This window comes from Capsicum annuum, chromosome 1 (assembly GCF_002878395.1).
Source record: "Capsicum annuum cultivar UCD-10X-F1 chromosome 1, UCD10Xv1.1, whole genome shotgun sequence".
In the NCBI taxonomy this organism is placed as follows: domain Eukaryota; kingdom Viridiplantae; phylum Streptophyta; class Magnoliopsida; order Solanales; family Solanaceae; genus Capsicum; species Capsicum annuum.
In genome coordinates, this window is record NC_061111.1 from 10,392,232 (window position 1) to 10,412,290 (window position 20,059).

General features: G+C 37.8%; 1 protein-coding gene across 16 annotated transcripts in view; it reads left to right on the forward strand.

Annotated features, from left to right (window-relative positions):
- Nucleotides 1-19,382, forward strand: part of LOC107867785 — a 23,320-nt gene extending 3,938 nt beyond the window's left edge. For 2 of the 16 annotated variants that reach the window (XM_016714225.2, XM_047393493.1), the window contains exons 2-16: nucleotides 6,171-8,017; nucleotides 8,122-8,360; nucleotides 8,451-8,655; nucleotides 9,937-10,247; nucleotides 10,343-10,803; nucleotides 11,418-11,470; nucleotides 11,561-11,668; nucleotides 11,727-13,618; nucleotides 13,920-14,028; nucleotides 15,340-15,514; nucleotides 16,441-16,508; nucleotides 16,595-16,704; nucleotides 16,808-17,632; nucleotides 18,612-18,706; nucleotides 18,870-19,382. In XM_016714225.2, coding sequence (XP_016569711.2) covers nucleotides 6,181-8,017; nucleotides 8,122-8,360; nucleotides 8,451-8,655; nucleotides 9,937-10,247; nucleotides 10,343-10,803; nucleotides 11,418-11,470; nucleotides 11,561-11,668; nucleotides 11,727-13,618; nucleotides 13,920-14,028; nucleotides 15,340-15,514; nucleotides 16,441-16,508; nucleotides 16,595-16,704; nucleotides 16,808-17,632; nucleotides 18,612-18,706; nucleotides 18,870-18,873 — 6,492 coding nt within the window. In that variant the 5' untranslated portion in view covers nucleotides 6,171-6,180 and the 3' untranslated portion in view covers nucleotides 18,874-19,382. Of the gene's footprint in view, nucleotides 1-4,560; nucleotides 4,789-6,170; nucleotides 8,018-8,121; nucleotides 8,656-9,936; nucleotides 10,248-10,342; nucleotides 10,804-11,417; nucleotides 11,471-11,560; nucleotides 11,669-11,726; nucleotides 13,619-13,919; nucleotides 14,029-15,339; nucleotides 15,515-16,440; nucleotides 16,509-16,594; nucleotides 16,705-16,807; nucleotides 17,633-18,611; nucleotides 18,707-18,869 lie in introns of those variants that run through there. The other 14 variants (XM_016714197.2, XM_016714203.2, XM_016714217.2 and 11 more) reach the window with 12 other exon arrangements.
- The last annotated feature ends 677 nt before the right edge of the window (nucleotides 19,383-20,059 follow it).

Genomic DNA, 20,059 nt, shown 5'->3' on the forward strand with positions numbered 1-20,059 from the left:
GTCCTCTTTTGTGTTGTTGTACTCGCTTTGTTTCATATTACTTGGCCCTTGATGGTTTGGAAGTTTAGTAGTATGTAATAGTAAGGTTAAAAAGGAAAAAATAGGATAAAATTTTCTTGATTACATAAATTGGACAAGTATTATTGAAATAGCTATTTTTAGTAAGAAGGAAGGCTAAGTAAAATGAAATGGAGGGAGTGTAAAAGATTGACCTTTTTTATCTGGTTTGGTAACTTATGTGGTACTCGCTCCATTTTTATATTACTTGACCCTTGATGGTTTGGTAGTTTAGTAGTATAACTTTATTTAAGTATTTAATAGTAAGGGTAAAAAGGGAAAAATTGGATAAATTTCGCTTGATTATATAAATTGGAAGAGTATATTGCATCGAGCTGCACTTTTTTTCTTTTTGTAGTTTTCCGTATAGGTAGTAAATGTAGGTGTGTGACTTGTTAGACAGAGATTTTTTTGTGTGATTTGGTAACTTGTTTGTACTCGCTTCGTTTTATATTACTTGACCCTTGATGATTTGGAAGTTTAGTGGTATTTAATAGTAAGGGTAAAAAGGGAAAAGAGAGGATAAAATTCTCTCAATTACGCAAATTGGACTAGTATTATTGTAATAACTATTTTTAGTAAGAAGAAAGGCCAAGTAAAATGAAATGGAGGGAGTGTAAAAGATTGTCCTTTTTTGTGCAATTTGGTAACTTGTGTTGGTACTCGCTTTGTTTCATATTAGTTGTCCCTTGATGTTTTGGAACTTTATATTTAATAGTAAGGGTAAAAAAGGAAAAAATAGGATAAAATTCTTTTGATTATATAAATTCAACAAGTATATTAAAACAACTATTATTAGTAAGAAGACCAAGTAAAATGGAACGAGGGAGTATAAAAGATTGTCCTTTTTTTGGTGAGGGTAGTTTTCTAAATAGGTAGTAAGTGCAGGTGTATGACTTCTTATATTGAGATATTTTGTGTGATTTGGTATCTTGTGTTGTACTCACTCCATTTCATATTACTCGTCCCTTGATGGTTTCAAAGTTTTAGTAGTATAGCTTTATGTAAACATTTAATAGAAAGGGTAAAAAGGGAAAAATAAGGGATTTTTTTTTTTTGATTACATAAATTGGACAAGTATTATTGAAACGACTATTTTTAGTTAGAAGGAAGGCTAAGTAAAATGAAATGGAGGGAGTGTAAAAGATTGTCCTTCTTTGTGTGATTTGGTAACTTGTGTTGTACTTGCTTCGTTTCATATTCTGTGGCCCCTGATCTTTGGGACTTTAGTATTACACCCTTATGTAATTATTTAATAGTAAGGGTAAAAAGTGAAAATAGGATAAGATTTTCTTTATTACATAAATCGGACAAATAAATTAAAAAAACTATTTTTAGTAAGAAGACCAAGTAAATGAAATGGAGGGAGTGTAAAAGATCGTCCCTTTTTGTGTAATTTGGTAGTACTTGCTTTGTTTCATATTACGTGCCCCTTGATGCGTTGGAACTTTAGTATTACTACTTTATGTAATTATTTATTAGCAAGGGTAAAAAGGAAAAAATAAGATAAAATATTCTTGATTACGCATAAATTGGACAAGTATTATTGAATCAACTATTTTTAGTAAGAATTTCATGATTATGTATAAATTGGACATGCATTATTGAAACAACTATTTTTAGTAAGAAGTAAGACCATGTAAAGTGAAAATGGAGGGAGTGAAAGAGTGTCCTTTTTTGGCTGTACCTAGATAAAAAAGGATAGTTTGGTGGACAATGGACAAAATTCCTTGATACCTCTGATGCTGGTAGGAGGTGTTAGGTATTCCATGGAATTAGCCGTGGTGCGTGTAAGTTGACCGGACACCACGGTTATCAAAAAAAAAAAAAAGAGGAGGAGGGGGGTTAGTTTGTAAGAGTTAAACTTCAAGGTTCTCGGTGGTTAAAGATGAAATGGTGACTATTGAGTTGGTAAAAAGTTCCTTTCTTTTGGTCTGTACTTAGGTAGAATGTAGTGCAACATTAGTTACACCTCAATCCCCAATTAGTTATCGTGGCTAGTTGAATTCTCGATGTCCAGTTATCTATTTTTGGACCTATTCCCAGGCGCGGATCTAGGTGGGAGTGAACCCCCGCTGGAAAATTACATTTGTGTATATAAGGTCAAATTTGAAAATTCATGTATATATAACCTTTAATGAACCCCCTCACTACAATTTGAAGGCGTAGCTCAATGGTCTAGGGGTTCATTTTCTCACCTGATGTCGCGGGTTCGATTTCCATTCACGTCAGCTTCTGTAGTTGTTTTTTAAAGTTTTTTCCTTTCTAATCCCTTTTTCTTTTTAATGAGCAATTGGGTTTTGTCCTTTTCCTCTCCTTTTTTAATGAGCAAGTGGGTTTTGTCCTTTTCCACTCCTTTTTAATGAGCAATTGGGCCTAGACAGAAATTAGTTAGCATATTCTTTCTTTTAGTTAACCATTTGTATGGATTTATTATTTACTTTATAGTTAGTATTTTTCTATCTTGCCTAGTATAAATATTGGGTTTAGAATAGCTTTTATGGATTTTTTAAATAGTTGGAATGAAAAACATTTCCAATTCTCTCTCTTTCGATGCTCTCAGTATTAGTTTAAAGCCCTAACTATATTTCTATAATTTCTAATTGATTTTCAATATTAACACACTTCTCAGCCAAAATAAAAACAATAACTTGTTATGCATATTTCTTTGTATACGTTATATGTCATGCTTGTTCAAAATATTTTTAACCCCTTGATGAAAATCCTGCCTCCTCCACTGTCTATTCCAATACTCGTTTTACTATCTTAAGAAAAGGGGGGTGGGTTTGGGGGGGGTCTTTAGCCATAGGTTCTTGAAGCGCCAGAGGTTTACATTTTCCACCCACCAACAAATTTCTAGTCAAACTAGAAAGATTCTTGGCAAAATGGGAGCCTTTTGTGTTTGGGAAGTTCATTGTAAAGGTGGAATCCTTTTGTTTTCTGCAGTTGGTAAATTTCTTAACATTTTGTGCATCTGCTAGTATCTCCTATAAAATCTCAGGGATTTTCTTTTAATTAGGTGGCTCTAGTGAGGTAGCTGATGTATGAGCATAACTCTAGGGTAAAGAGAATGGCTGTTTTGTGCATGTATTGCTTTTACACAGGGTGCTGTCTCGATTTATTTCAGGCATTTCTTTTATTTAGTATTTCGTCCTAGATTTTTGTCCATTTTTAGAGGTTTATGAAATAAACATGGAAATATCGGACTGGAGCTATGGGTTACATAATTTGAATTTAAATAGCAGAGGATCAAGATTAAATGATGTTCACTGTTGATGGATGTTGCCAACTACTTTCCCTAGGGAGTGGGAAATGCTCTGAACATGTAGTCTACATGTGCTATCACTTCCGATATCAATTTACGACTATATAAATTCCATGAGTTTTCCCTGTTGTGATCGGCTGAAACCACGTGAATACTCACATGTATAATGTTTGTTCTCTACTGGATTTGTTCAAGTTATTTTTCCTACCGGTTATACTCATCATTTAGTGTCCAAAAATTATAAGAAGTATCTTTTCTATCTCTCATTTCCTCAACTGCGTCAATTTGGTTATATATCTTGTTTTGTTCATAATGCTATTTCATTTACATTCACATTATCAAGGATTAAGAAGCTTTCAATTAATTACATTATTTGTGATCTCATTTTTAATAATTTAATTTATTGGCTGAATAAACGAATTTTAGGTTAACCAATACAGTCTAAACCAATATGAGTTTTGATAACAATTTAAAGTTAGATTAGTCTTAATTGCAGAAAATTAGCATTTTTTTACATGTTTAAAATCTGCTATATAATTTGGGCTATTGAGTCATAAAAAGAAAGCAATGATTAATCTCTCGTTTGACCAGAAATTCTGAAGTTGAAACTTGGAAGTTTGAGTTTTTGAAACTTAAAGTTGTGTTTCGACATGCATTTTAAGTGAAACTATTTTTTGAAGTTTTGTGAGTGGAAGTGAAATTTCTCACAACACTAATCTAAGCCAAATTTTGGAAACTTGAAAATATTTGAAAATCAACAACATACCCAGTGTATTCCCACCTAGTATTCCCACCTAGTGGGGGGAAAATATTTGAAAATAGAGTTTCAAAATTTGATCAAATTTCATGACCAAATACATATTTGAAGATAAATTTTTAGAATACGCTCTAAAATATATGATCAAACACAAGCTAAGAAATCTATTGGTAACTCACCTGTTTGTGACTTTAAACGACTGCCCAATGCTTAAACCAAAGAACAACGCGTCATATTGAATGTAATCAAAACCAATAAGATACTACCACATCACTATATTCCCTTCTTTTTTCTTTTTTAGATTCTAGCCCTGGCGTTCCTTATTATTCACATAAACCTCCCCAAGTTCCCAAAAATTTACATCACAATTGAGATTTGACCCCCTATTTATTCCTTTGCTATTTACATTTAAGTTCGTTGCATACTCGGTTTTGGTAATTCACATTTCACTTAAAATTTCTTCATTTGTTCCGCCGAATAGGTGTGGAGGTTTTGGGCGGAGAGATTCATTCTTTTTCCGGCGACATTGTTTAGGGTGTGTTTTGTTTGGTTTCGAAGATTCAGGATTAGGGTTTGTCAATTTGGGGTGGTTGTGTGAAATCCTAATTGTTATAAAGCACTGCGTAACCGTATCGCTAGGGTTGAGTTGATCGGCAGTTGAGATCTCGTGACCTGATGGATGGAGATAACGCCTCTACACGTACTTCTGGTATTGTTTATTTCATCTAGCATATATATTTCTAGTTGTTATAAAGCACCGCGTAGCCGTATCGTTAGAGTTGAGTTGATCGACGGTCGAGATCTCGTCATCAGATGGAGGGAGAGAATCATTCTTCTTCCGACGATGTTGTTTAGGGTGTGATTGGTTTGGTTTCGAAGATTCAAGGTTAGGGTTGGTCGATTTGGGGGTTGTTGTGTGTAACCCTAGTTGTTATAAACCTAGCCGTATCGTTAGGGTTGAGTTGATCGACAGTTGAGATCTCGTCACCGGATGGATGGAGATAGCGTCTCTACGCTTACTTCTTTGGTATTGTTTATTTCATGTAGCGTGTAAATTTTTAGTTGTTATAAAGCACCGTGTAGCCGTATCATTAGGTTTGAGTTGATCGACGGTCGATATCTCATCACCGTATGGAGGGAGATAGTGTCTCTACACTTGCTTCTTCTGGTACTATTCATTTTCTCTAGCGTGTAAATTGTTTTTCGACTAGAGTTTCTAGAGTAAATGCAGGTGTGTGAATAGTTAGATTGAGATCTTCTTTTGGTTAATTTGTTAACTTGGGTTGTGTAAAAGATTGTCCTTTTTTGTTTTACCTAGATAAAAAAGAAAGGTAATTTATGAGGTCTCAGGTTCAAATCCAGCAGGCAGTGATTTCTTTCCATTTGGTTCTAGCCTTGGTGGACAGATTTACCTGGTTCTATTGCTACCTATTGTTGGTGGGAGGTGACAAGTATACCATGGAATTAGTCGAGGTGTGTGCAAACTGACTCGGACACTACGATTGTTAGACAAAGGGGTAGTTGGTAAGAGTTAAACATCGGTCATATTTTTGTAGTTGGGTTTGAAGGTAAGCTCATATGCCAATTAGTGTTGGTTAAGGCTCGCCTAAAGTGTGCTTAAGCCCTGAAATTTGGTGAACCGCAGGTTGTGAACTTTCCTTTGCTTAATTGGGGCGCTCTAGTGCAGGCTTCAAGGTGCTAAAACATGTGCACCTACACCTATGGATTCGTCTTTGAGGGAACAACATATATGTATAATATGGTTTTTATTATTTTGTCCAAATAAGTATTATTTGTGTTTATAGTGATTTTCTTGCATTGCATTTATATATATTTTTTCTTCATTAGCACTTTTATTGGCTAAAGCCCAAGTTCTAGTTGTGCTTGAAGTTCCACCAGAAGTTCTTGCATTTTTTGAGCTTTTTGGCTACTCTGATGCCAATTTATAAGTACTTTACTTATAAAATAGAAGTACAACCACAAACATCTGGATTTTCTTGGGAAGATTGGGATGGCTTTAGGAGGAAAACATTTTAAAATATATGAATTCCTTTTTTATCTTTATACTAACTTATTCTTTTTGCTATCCAGGGATATACAGATGGATTACAATGACAATGATTATCAAAGTCATTTAAGTGGTGAAGACAGCTCCAAAGTTTCCTCTGTTTTGCATCCCTATGCTCTTCCCAAGTTCGATTTTGACGATAGTCTTCAGGGGCATTTAAGATTTGACAGCTTAGTTGAGAACGAGGTTTTCCTTGGTATCCCCACTCAGGAAGACAATCATTGGATAGAGGATTTTTCTCGGGGAAGTAGTGGAATAGAGTTCAGTTCAAGTGCTACAGATTCTTGCTCCATACCAAGACGTAATAATGTCTGGTCTGAGGCAACATCAACAGAATCTGTTGAAATGTTATTGAAATCAGTTGGTCAGGAAGAAATGGTTCGAGGGGACACTATTATGGAGGAGTCAGATGCTGGTAATGAATTGGGTTGCTTAATCCAGCCAGCAGCATCTAGTTTGAAGTTGGATGATAAAAGAGATGATGTTAAAGGCTCCAGCTCAGCAGCTCCTGCGGACGAGTCAGTTGAGTTTACTGGTTCATTTTCTAGGTGTGAGAGAACAAAGATAGAAGATGTTCATATTGTATGTGCTCCAGAAAGGCAGGGGATGGGACCTATTGCTGATGGATGTTCTGACATTGCTGGTGAGAGATGTTCTGAAGTTAATACTGAGGAGAAGTTACAGACTGAAATAAAAAGTGTTGATGAGAATCTAGGGGAAGCTAAAACATTACAAAGTGAATCTCTACCTGATAACTCTAATAGGCAACCATCCGTTCCTGTAATTCAAAGTGCAATTAACGAGTGTCTTACAGATTCTCTTCCTGCGAGTACAGAGATTTTGGCTAGTCAGCATAATTCAACCAACTGTCATAGTGGGAATACAAGTGGTCTACCAAGTGAACACCACAAACCAGAGGAGAAACAAATATCTGTGAGCAAAGAGTCGAGTATGGGTGATGAGAAGTCCCGTGGATGTGCTGTTGAAAGTGAAACCTGTACCTCTAATGCCAGTCCTCCCTCTCTTGCTTCTTTAAAACTTGAAGTAGTCAAAGAGATTCCAACTGAAACCAGAATGATTAAATCAGAGGAACCTTGTGTGCAGGATAGTGAATGCGGTCTTAGTACTGAGGGATGCAAAGAAGATATTTCTTCTGTAGGATCAGCTGAGAGGGTTTTCTCCAAAGACTTGAAAGATAATCTACAGGTTGTAGGTAATAGCATACTATGTGAGGTTAAGGAGGCATCTGTAAGTTCGATTTGTTTAGATACGAGAGACACCGATAACCAAGAAGGCAGCTCCAAGGGTCGGATAGAGAAGGTATCTTCTATGCAGATGTCAGATGGACTGACTGCTTCCCCTGAGAAAGAGGTGAATAATCTGGACGGTCATTCCCCACTTAATCTTGTCACTTCGGAGGCATGTGCAGTATCAGAGATCTCTGAGCCGTCAAAAGAGAATAATGGTAATGGTATTCATTCTTTAGAAGGTTCAAGTAATATACAAGAGGCATCTGTTTCTACTGAACTTGTGGAGACGCCAGTACCTGAGAATTTAGAAACTGGAAATGATGCTGATAGGGTTTCCCAAGGATATGCATGTGCTGGAGACCATGTCCCCTTGCCTGTGCCTGCTGGATCCATGGACATATGTGGAGAAAGCTTCTCCCGTGTGGTTGATGTTGATACTACTAATGCAGATGTCTCTGGTGATAAGGAACAGGAGAAAGTGCTGCCTGTGGAAAATGAGATGGAGAGATCATGTGTGCGTGACCATGGGGTTAGATCCTCCTCTATGGAGGGAGAATCTGAACAAATCTCTGACCAAGGTCATAGATCAAAATTTGAATCTTCCACATTGAATAATCAAGGTATTATGTTCTATTTCTCATGTTAGTGCTTAAATATTGTATTCAGAAATTGGCCCGTTATCACTTTTTGCTATTTCTTACTGTTACTTGGTGTGGTTTTGCAGCATTAGATGTTGGGTTTGACGATAGGAACTTAATCTTAGGTGGTGACTCAGTGAGTGTTCCGTTGCTTTCTGGTAGTGATGCAATTGCAACTGAAATAGTTGATCATGATGAAAAGTTGAAGCCAGTGTCGGTTATGGGAGGTTCTGGTCATTTTGCAGGAAAGGGAGAAATGCAAGTTGTTCTCAGTGCGGAAGCAGAAGTGTCAACAGTTAAGGAGTCTTCTGAGGGGGCAGGCCAGGTACGTCCCCTGTCCAACGATGGAAAAGATGCTGGTGACTGTTGTATGGAAATAAAACCTATGGTTGTTGAGCCGAATGTTCTTGCTCAGGATAATCCTGACACGGCAAGCCATGTTGAGCAAGCGGCAATTGCTGAAGCAAATATTGAGTGCTGCAAGCATGTGGAAGAATGTGCAACCAATAGTGGTTCAATCATCAAAGAGGATGCTGTTTTTGGAGCTGGAGCTGAGGCTGCGCCTCTTGAAAAGAATAAGGAGATGAAAAGAGAAACAGTGAAATTGGTAGAAGTTGGAGGTTAGTCATCTATTTCTTGCACTCATATAATTGTATCTTTGATCTGTTGGTTGCTCAGTGATTATTATTTATTCTTGAAAGTGTGGTTAGTTAGGTATATACCATGTACTTGTCCACCTTCCCTCTTCTCCCTCTGGACTGTGGTACTTCAATATGTAAATTTTCTTTTTAAATTCACCCTGTTGCATCTACCACAACTTGTTTGGACTGAAGCACAGTGACAAGCTAGTTTGCAAAAAAATTACTTACAAGCTAAGTTGTCCTCCCATTTCCTTTGGAGCGAACGTGTAGCTAGTGAACATTATGGACTTCTTGGCTTACTACTGAACAGTTGTCTTTGTGAACTGAAACATGACATAAGCAGTTTGTTTTTGCTTTCATTGTGTGTTTTGTGGTCTTTTGAGATCCCCATTTATTCTGGCACTGCAGATGGTTATGATACTGATTGGTCAGTGTCCATCATCTTTTACAGTCGTTCACGTGAAAAAATGTTGGTGAGCATGTTGATTTGTTGGTTAATTGTGCTGTTTTTCTTTATTTGCATAGTTGAGATGTCAAGTTATGCAAACAGACGACTGCCCACTTTTTCTTGTGTTTTATGACCTGTGCATTTCCTCTTTAGAACCATTGTATTGCTTGTTTGAGTGATCAGCTGATTGACGGATTGGGTCATCTTACTGTGTCAATTATATATCAATCATATATGAAGTTTAGATGAAGCATTGACCCTTTATTGAATGGAAGAGATAAATAACTAATGTGTCTGCCAAGTTTAAGAATTGAAATATTATCTTTAGGGGCTTATTAATTCAAAGATAACTTCAATTTTCTATCCCCTATTTCATTTTAACAATACCAAATCAACAACATTGTCAGAATATTTTTCAGTATTTCTTTCTCATTTTTACATTTTCCAAGTATGGCTAATCTATAGGAAATATCTTTCCGATCATGTATGTGCGTGTGTAATAAACATATGAAAGCATATGAGTATACTTGAGCAACGTTGATCTAGCGTGAGTCTGTTCATCTCGTCACATCACACGTAATTATGATGCCGAAAAGATTTGTAAAGGAAGGAAAGACGAAGAAAAGGACTTTGGGCCTATGTTATGTTTTTGAAATTGTAGAGTGTCTCTTGGTTGAGTCTAATATAATGATACATAGCAGCGAATTGCATGAAAAAGTCTAAATGAGAGTTTGAAATTTTGGTGGCGTTCAAAAGTAAGTGTCATTCTCGTGTAGAAAAGGAAATTTGAAATGATTTAGTTTCCTTTGCAGTTGAGGGAAGTTCGGACGTTATTGGTGGACGTAAAGAAGATTCTGTTGCTGTCCAAAGTTGTACTGCGCTTTCACTAAGTGAAAAGAAAACGACCAAGAGCCGAAGAAGGGCTGTAGTTAAGAATGTTGCTCCCCTTGTCGATACAACTGAAATTGGTGGTAAAGCACAGCCCACCTCCATAGCTTCAGGAGAAAATGCTTCTAATAAAGCAGATAGGAGCTTTACTTTTGATGTAAGTCCATTGGTTGGTAATGCTAAGGGAGAAGCTGACAAATCAATCACCAGTACTCAAGCCTGCCTTCCAACTGAGGTCTGCTTTCTTGTATAATCTCGTATAATTTTATTGGTGTGTTGTGCTTCTTACAACTCCTTAATTTGTTCTAACTTTCTCACTATGAATTACAGTTGAAGGCTGGGGATAGACTACATTTGACATCTGCCAGCAAGCAAACTGATACTAAGATCATGCAGGAAATTTCTCATGCAAGTCCTCTGGTACCTGATAAAGGGACTCCATCTGGGGGTGCCAAGAGTGATCGCAAGGCAAGACGCGGCTCAGGGAAATCAGGTAAAGAAAACCCTAGGAAGGGAAGCCAATTGAAGGAAATAAACTCATCGAAGCAGTCGGATAGAGGAAATAAATCTTCTGTTCAGTGTAGCCCCTCTGTGGCTGTGCAGAAAATGCAATTTGAAGCGGGAACTGTTGAACGCAATATTACAAAGTCCAGCGGGGCTGTTTCCTTTCCAACTTCAAATTTACCTGATTTGAACACTTCTTCTCCTGCATCTGTATTGTTCCATCAGCCTTTCACAGATCAACAACAAGTGCAACTGCGAGCTCAAATTTTTGTTTATGGGACTCTGATGTGAGTTCGATTTTCCACTTTCTGAAATTTTTATGCATATGTGCTGGTAGCTATCCACTAGAAAATAAAACCACGTAGGGTAAGCACAAAATTCACCTCAGTAGAACTTGTTGGATTTAGCTATGACTTTGTATGGTAGGTGAGTAGAATTTTATTTTTTCTTGCTTGGGGGCGGGGTGGGGTGGGAGTGGGGGGGTTGACAAGGAGGATGAGAATAAGCAAGACAACTTTCATACCATCTACCTCTTTCCATACCAAAACTGCTTATAAAGAAGTTATAAAAGAAATGAAAAAAATATAGATTCAACCTTTCTGAAGTAGAAGAGATTCAATTCCACAGATTTGAAGGAGATAAAAAGAATTAAATAGTTATTTATAATGATAGTATATACTTGAAGATGATAATTTTTCCTTTCTCCCAATTTTTGTCCAATTATACTGTAGGAAATCTAGTTCAAAAATTTTTGAGGCTTTTCTGCGAGACTTTGGGTTTTGGTTCAAGGAAAGAGAATAAATACCACCTTTTTGGTGGGTGTCAAAATTGGTCTAATTCATTTATGTTGTTAGACCACTATTGTGTTTGATTTCATTGTTTTTTCAAATGGTTGGTCCAGACAAGGTACAGCACCAGACGAGGCTTGTATGGTTTCAGCTTTTGGGACATCTGGTTAGTTTGCTGGCTTGTCTTAGTTATATTTGATGTTTTATTTTCTTTTAAAATTTGGGCATGCAAGTAGTTAGCTGAGACACTATGCAGATGGAGGCCGAAGTCTTTGGGAACCTGCATGGCGTGCTTGTGTTGAAAGGGTTCATGGACAGAGATCTCGCGGTGGAAACAATGAAACTCCATCTCATCCACGTTCAGGTAGTTGAACCTCTTGATTATTTTCTTTCATATTATGCTGCTACTGATTGTATTTTAGAAATGAGAAATGCAGGTCCCAGAACTCCAGATCAAGCAAACAAGCAGGCTGTGCATCAAAATAAAGTTACTACTTCGGCAGCTGGACGAGCAAGCGGCAAGGCTACCAATTCACCTGTTATTAGTCCAATGGTATCACTTTCGTCCCCTCTTTGGAATATGCCTACTCCCTCCCGCGATGGGCTATCCTCCGCCAGAGGAGCTGTTGTTGATTATAAGGCACTTTCTTCTATGCATCCCTATCAGACTCCACCAGCACAAACTTTTGTGGGGCACACTGCCTCTTGGCTACCACAAGCCCCTTTTCCTGGTCCGTGGGTTGCTTCTCCACAAAATTCTGCATTTGATATTAGTGCACAGCTTCCTGCATTGCCTGTTACAGAGTCTGTGAAATTAACCCCTGTAAAGGAGTCATCCTTGTCCATTTCTGCTGGTGCAAAGCATGCACCGCCTGGTTCGGTGGCTCATGCTGGGGATAGTGGTATCCTGTCTGGAGCTTCTCTGCATGAAAACAAGCAGGCCTCAGTGTTGCCTGCCCAGTATTCAGCTGATCAGAAATCTAGAAAGAGAAAAAAGGCATCCAGTACTGAGGATCGTGCTCAAAAAACCAAGCTTGGCACCTCTTCTGAATCAGTTACTGCCCCTGTCGTTTGTACTCAGTTATCAAATAAGGCTCCTTCATCTGATGAGTTTGGCCAGTTATCATCAGTTGCTGTTGTACCGTTGGTTGCTCATGGCCAGACAGGAGCTGCATCTGTTCCCATAATTGGTGGCCATTTTTCTACATCAGTTGTCATCGCACCACCTTCTAGCTCTGTACCTAAAAACACTTCTGAAATACCGATCACCTCAGGCCCATCTTCCGCTGGTATCTGTAAGAGAGAGCTCGATTTAGGGAAAAAGACCAAAACTTCAAATAACTTGAGCAAAGTTGAGGAAGCTAAGCTGCAGGCAGAGGATGCTGCCACAAATGCTGCTGCTGCAGTTAGTCACTGCCAAGATGTGTGGAGCCAGTTAGATAATAACAAGAATTCTGATTTGCCGTCGGATATTGAGGTTAAGCTGACATCTGCTGCCGTTGCTGTAGCAGCTGCTACTTCTGTTGCAAAGGCAGCCGCTGCAGCTGCTAAGCTTGCATCAAATGCTGCATTGCAAGCTAAACTGATGGCGGATGAGGCAATGATGGCATATGATGCGAATAATCCTTCTCAAACCAATGCGGCCGCTTTCCCTAATATTGTGAACAACTTGGGGAGTGCCACTCCTGCTTCAGTACTGAAAGGTCAAGATGTTGGCAATGGTTCTAGTTCAATTATATTTGCTGCTAGGGAGGCGTCGAGGAGAAGGATAGAAGCAGCTTCAGCTGCATCAAGGCATGCTGAGAATTTGGATGCTATAGTTAAGGCTGCGGAATTGGCAGCTGAAGCTGTGTCACATGCCGGGAAAGTTGTTACGTTGGCTGATCCTTTGCCTCTGACTCAATTAGTAGAAGCTGGTCCAGATAGCTACTGGAAAGTTTCCCAAACACTCTCTGGGCAGGTTGTCAAGGCAAACAAGGTAAATGAGGATGAATCGGCTATCCCCATCGTTGAAAAGGCTCCTGGCATCTTTTCCAAGCGATCTGAGGGTCCATCTGTTGAAGAGATGCATCCCACGATCCCTGATTTCCAGCCTACTACTGTATCTGGTAATATCGTTGAGGACGACATGAGGAATGAAGAAGTTATTCAAACTCCCGTTACAGGTGTTGAGAAGGATGTAAGAGGAGCAAAGGGTCATAGTAAGCCAGAGGGGAGTAAGACGATAGGCCTAGTTGCCGAGTCATCCCATGATCTGGTGGAAGCATGTGGAGACGTCGAAAGCTCTAGGATGCAAGAGGGTTCCCTCGTGGAGGTATTTTAATAGTAACTTTATCATCCTTTGTCTGCCTCATTGCTTGCAACATACTAACGTAAGTTCCTTTTGAGATGGATAGTTGAGTGTTCCGCAATATTCTTGTCTCATGGGATTGTGTTCTTAAAATTTTCTGCGCTAAAGCTATATATTTTGAACTTAAGCTTTTTTTACTATGGCAATTTATCTACTCTTATTCATCATGCTCCGTTTTCAGCTCTTCAGTGCTTATTTGTATTGTTATTTTACTGATGGTGTAACACATTGCTGGTTTAATTTATTATAATATCTTTACTGATAGGTTTTTAAAGATAGTGATGATGGTAAGAGAGCCTGGTACTCTGCCAAAGTGTTGACCTTGAAGAACGGAAAAGCTCTTGTTTGTTACACCGACCATCAGTCTGATGAAGGTAAGATGAAAATGATAGATAGTATACAAGTTATATGATTGACTCTGAGAGGGGTTGATCTTGAGCATCAGCTGAATACGTAAAGTTTCCTTTCTAATTATTCATAGCATTATGGATGAGTAATCGTCATGCTGATGCTTGAAAATCTGTTGCCTTTCCAAGGGGGAGTGTCTTAAGACAGTGGGGTTTACCATTAAAAGAAGGAATCATTCTTGTTTTTGGATCTATTGAAGAACAGAACTTATGAATGGTGAAATGCAGAGAAGAACTAGATGATTAATAGGTGAATAATTCGGAATGTTTCACTCCTAAAATTTGTGTGATATATTGTAAAAAAAGTGATGAAGTCCCAAATATCTCAAATATTGGTGTTGGAAGAGAAGGACGAGATAGATTTATATTTTTAGGGGGTGATGTTTGTTAATTTCTATAAAAAAGGATTTTAAGTTCTTTTTGGAACAATACACTGACAGTCGTGCAAGAGGGACATGGAAATTCATATTAACTATAATCTTGTCTTTAGCCGTCAGTTGAAGTATATGTTAATACAAAATCAAGGTGAAAAAGTTGTATAGTTTAGCTTGAGCAATTAAAGAGTTATCATACGGGTTACCTTATTTGAAATGTGGATTGTTATTTCTAAATATACAGTGTGCATCTTCCATTGTAGTATGGTCCTACAGAAAATTGCTCATCTCTAGTTGGCTGGAGGTAATTTTAGAGTACCTTGTTTGCCGGCTTATGGTTTACTGCTATTTTGATTTCTTTGAACATGCATCATTGTGCATTCTTTCTTCAGAGGGATTGGTCGTCGTTTTCTTTTTTTCGACCTACACATTATATTCGAATCTTGCATGCTTCATTCATCTTTACCAAAACTACTTTCTCAAAACTTTCACTACGGTAGTTTCTTGAGTAGTTAGTAACTTCTAAAAAGTCCACCAAGAATTGACTATAAAATTCAGCAGCAGACTTGCTGTAAGCACCCACCTTTCAATTTTTTGCCTTAAATTTTGTTTATTTTTAATGAAGAGCTTGCCTTTTTATTTCAGTTGGTAAGTTGTAAAGAAGTTGGTTAGAAATACTTGTTTCAAATTTAAAGTGCTACCAATATTACCTGGAACTCACCTTCTTTTGCATTTACAAGAATCTAATTTCGAACTGACCTGACCCTTTTTTCTGTCGTTATCTGATAGTTTAGGTTGCAAATAGAAAATGACTTGGAAACTAAAAAGCGATGACATACTTTTTCGTCGTCATAGCCAAGGACTTTGTGGCTTAAAAAGCTGTTTTTGCCTTTCAATGTTTTAGGACTTGAACAGTTAAAGGACTGGGTACCTCTAGATGTTGGAAGTGATGAACTACCAAGGATACGTCCTGTGCATCCAGTGACTGCTTTGCAAGGAGAGAAAAAGAGACGAAGAGCAGCTGTTAAGGAGTATACTTGGTATGTAGGAGATAGAGTTGATGCATGGATTGACTACCGGTAAGCTCTAATTATCACATTGCTTCGCCAATCCCTCCTTCCTAATAATTGGGTTCAAGTCCTGTTTGTTTTTGACAAAGAATGCTCTCTTTGGGGATACAGTGTTGTTTATAATCATGAATCAATACAAATTCTTTGATTTATATTTTATGATTTTGTTTGGTTTTCACATTGCTATGTTTTAAGGCGGTACGTGTTTTTGACTTGTAACTTTATAAGAACATTGATACTCCAGTTTTGAACGTGTTGATGTCTTATTCATCTATCTTCAAGCTTTATTGCATGTATCCCAATATGTGACACGCTGTATGACTTCTTCAGGTCATAAAGAATTTTTGCAACAATGTTTACCGAAAAAGAATTTTTGCAACCATGTTCACAATGTTACAATAAACATCTCTAAAATCAACAATGATTTTACATTGTTGTAACAAGAAGTTCCAAATCAAAGCACTTATCTTGATTGAATTTGTAATGTACTTTTGCATTGTGCTTACCAAAAAAAATGGAAGCTTCTAATTATATTATCGCTTGCTCAAGCCCTGGAAGCCACCAGGGTATCAGTCTACTGGTAAGAGCGAGCGCATCATATCATGTGTTGCACACATGTTTGAACCTTGCCAGAGACACAAACACGGTCCTTGGGATTTTTTGAGTTATAGATATAATAATAGAAGGAAGTAATTCCTGATTATTCTGTTCTCAGTAATCCAGACCGTCTGGTTATGGTTGGACGATGTATGTATGTATGTCTCTGTGTGTGTGTGTGCCTCTGTGTCTGTGTGTGTGCGTCTCTGTGTGTGTGTGTGTGTGTGTGTCTCTGTGTGTGTGTGTGAGATTTATTTAGCTTTATAGTTTATTAGATTTTTCAATGTGAATTTTAATTTTTCTATATATTGCTTTCTTTGTTGTAAAATGTGTTCTAGCTGGCGCGAGGGTGTCATTGCGGAGAAGAACAAAAGGGACGAGACTACATTTAGTGTCAACTTTCCAGGTATTTCTAGTGTTTGAGTTTTCAATTGTTTCCTACCATTCCATGCGGTTTGTTAACTGCTAAGATTTTTCGAGTCATTTCCACAGCTTATGGAGATACTGCAGTTGTCAGAGCATGGCATCTCCGACCAACTCTTGTATGGAAGGATGGAGAGTGGGTTGAGTTGTCTAGGTCAAGACATGACTTCTTGTCCCAGGTCTGCATGCATACATACATTGCTCTGTCCTTTTTTGTCAATTGAGCAAGAATTTGATTGATTACAGTTGTTTATGTATGGTTGTATATTGTTACAAAAATAGAGTGATACACCTAAGGAGAAGCGAATGAAGCTGGGCAATCATGCTGGTGAGGATACTGGAAATGACGGTCTATCAAAAAAAATGGATCCATTGGTGCCAGTGACAAATGAACCAGCAACACTGCTTCCTTTGTCTGTCAATGAAAAAACATTTAATATTGGGATTAGCAAAGATGACGATAAGCCCAACACTCTTCGTACAATGAGGTCTGGTTTGCAGAAAGAGGGATCAAAAGTTTTTGGTGTTCCTAAACCAGGAAAGAAAAGGAAGTTTATGGAAGTGAGCAAGCATTATGATTCAGACAAGGGATCTAAGAGTAACGTGCCACCTGGTTCAGCCAAGTTCACAAAATATTTGATGCCTCAAGCAACAGGAACTGGTGGATGGAAGATCAATTCTAGAACTGATCTGAAGGAGAAACAGGCAATTGAAGCTCGACGGAAACTTCCTAAACCAGGTAAGCCTCCTAGTTCAGCTAGAAATTTGAAGGATAATAGTATTACATCCACTGGAGATGCTAGCGGAGCTGACCACACGGTAGGTGAGGCAATTGTGTATGATAAGCATGAAGCAAAACAGCCTAATGTGGTTAATTTTGTGTCAAATGCGGAAGAAGGGGCTGAAGATCCCGTGAAATTTCGTTCCGAAGCTCTTCCCACCAACATACCAAAGAAAGCTTCAACATCATTAAACAGAGGGGAGGGCATGAAGAAGAAAATCCCCGTATCCAATTTGAAGTCGAGTAAAGTTGAACTAAAGGACAAAATGATACCTGAAACTAATGAACCCCGCAGGTCAAACCGAAGGATTCAACCAACATCAAGGGTAAGGCTTCTCTTTGATTTAAGTATACTCAACTCTGTGAGAATGGCACTTTTGGTTTAATCAGTAAAAGATAAAGTTTATTGATTTCCACTAAATGCGCATGCTGTAATTTTTGTACAGTATACATCATAGGTTGTATAATGAGCTCAAAAAAATTAATCATGGCTTCTATATTATTAGCTAAAGCCATGTTGCACAAAAAAGAAATGAGGGTCCATTAATACATTGCGTAAGTTTCAAAATTCTTGTATTTCTTTTAAGCATTTTGTAGGGTTAGTTTTGTGAAATATTGCGATTGCTTAAGAATGTTGCAATTACTACTGTCTGGGTTAAACCAATATACTAAAATTGGAGTCCTGAGTAGTTAAAGCTTATGGGTAATTATATTAAGCGACTGTATAATAGAACATTAGTTAAGCTAGCAGGTAATCCAATATCCTAAATTTATGTTTCAAGTGATTGGAATGCATTGAAGCAGTTGGATATCTTGTGTCTTAACCTTCAAAACATATCATTGAACATAGAAAACACCGTACATCATAAAGAGTCTAAAGCGATTTAGTGCAGACTTAACCTGTTTTGTTTTTTAAAATGTGACCACCGATTTCTTGCTTGTTTCCTTTCGCTGCCTGATAACATAAGATGATGAGAAAGAAATAATCTTTCATTTCATATGACCATTTTAAAGTGTGCTTTTTGGAAGAGAATGCTGGGAACTTATTGTGTCACCAGTACCTGGTCTCCGCCATTACAGTGCCTTTCTTGCCCCCACTAATTTGCTGCCAAGTAAAGATCAAATCAATTCTATTGTCATCTCCCTTACCAATTGGAACAAATTGCCCTCCTCCGGCATTTATGTTTCCTATAAATTGTCTTATTTCATAAAGTATTGGTACTCAGTTAAGGCCTGGAATATTGGTTAAGATATTTCTGGTTAAGAACATAAGCTATAAAGTGGTGTTTGATTTGTTGCGTGCAGTTATTGGAGGGACTACAAAGCTCGTTGATCATCTCTAAGTTACCATCTGTTTCACATGATAAAAGTAGCAGAAGTCACAGCAGGGGTGCATCAAGGTGAATTTTGGAATACCCATTTTTTTGGCCTCCACCCCCTATTTTCCAGTCAAAGACATTCATACCCAAGTTCTTTCACCCATCTTTTCCCTCTTCAGTATGTTGGTGAGACTATTGGAAAGCAGGATTTGACTCTTGTATATTTGCAATGTTTCCTCTGCAGGTAAGTGGAAGTGGAGAAGTGCTTTCAAATGTTTCTGCTCAGCCTGGATTATCTGTTTAGCTATCAGATGATTAGGATGTCCTAGTGTTTAATGTTCTCCTGTACATTTAATTATAGAGATGAAAATTGGGAATGGAAGTTCTCACTTCCTGGCTGTAAAATTTAGGCAGTAGATGTTCATAATGATTTAGGTCCTTTCCAGAATTTGTGAAGGACTATGCTAGCTGGAATAGGTTGTAAATGGGATTGTTGGTGTCAGTGGTCAAAAATTGCTAGAGTTACTTTGAGACGATCGTAATCTTCAAGTATTTGCAGCCTTCTCGCCAAAAAAGTTTCGCTCTTTTATGTCACCTTAAGACTAGTATCCCATATTTTTTCCTACCTTGCATTGTGATTGGAAATTTGTTTCATTTTTTGCTCTTATGTCATTACTCAAAAAGATGAAACGCGCAGTGTTGCTGCTCCATTTACCAAATCCAAAAGTATGCAAATGTAAGTTTCTTTGGCTGGCAACTAAGTGGTCGTCTTAGTTTTCTTCAGTTAAATCAATCAATATGCTTGTTGATTCTATAGGGCGCCGTCCTCTTCTATGAATTAAGCTATCAATCTGATATTGGATCCACTCGAAAGTGTAGTAGTTGTACTTGCCTTAACTTAAAAGAGTGGAATTGATGAAGAAGTGGAAACTCAGATGAGAATGTAGTCTTGCTGCGTCTCCTGGAGGAGAAGGGCCTGACCTATTCAACAAATAAGTCAAATCCTCTAGAGTTGGATCGGTTGGAGTAGCTACTTACCTTACTGGTGTCCAAAGACACAGAAAAAGTCTGTTGGTACATATGTCAAAAGTAATTTCCAACTTAAAGACAACTGCCCAGAGGATCGTTGGGGAAACCTTGGCTAATTTTACCTTTGTAATACGCCAACATATCAATAACTAGGCTCTTCAATTATTAATCCTCTGTGCCTGAAATTTACCTTTCTCTAGTCGGTGCCTTGAACACTGAAAGAGACATACATAGACAAGAAGCAATCTTTTGCCAGTTTGGTTTTTGATGTCCAGTTACTTAACGTCAAGATTCAAGGCTTTTTTTCTTAGGAAAATTTTTTCTACAGGAAATACAAATAATAAAAAGTGTATGACAAACAAAATACTATGTAAGAACCTGTAAGTATAATTTGGATCAACTTAT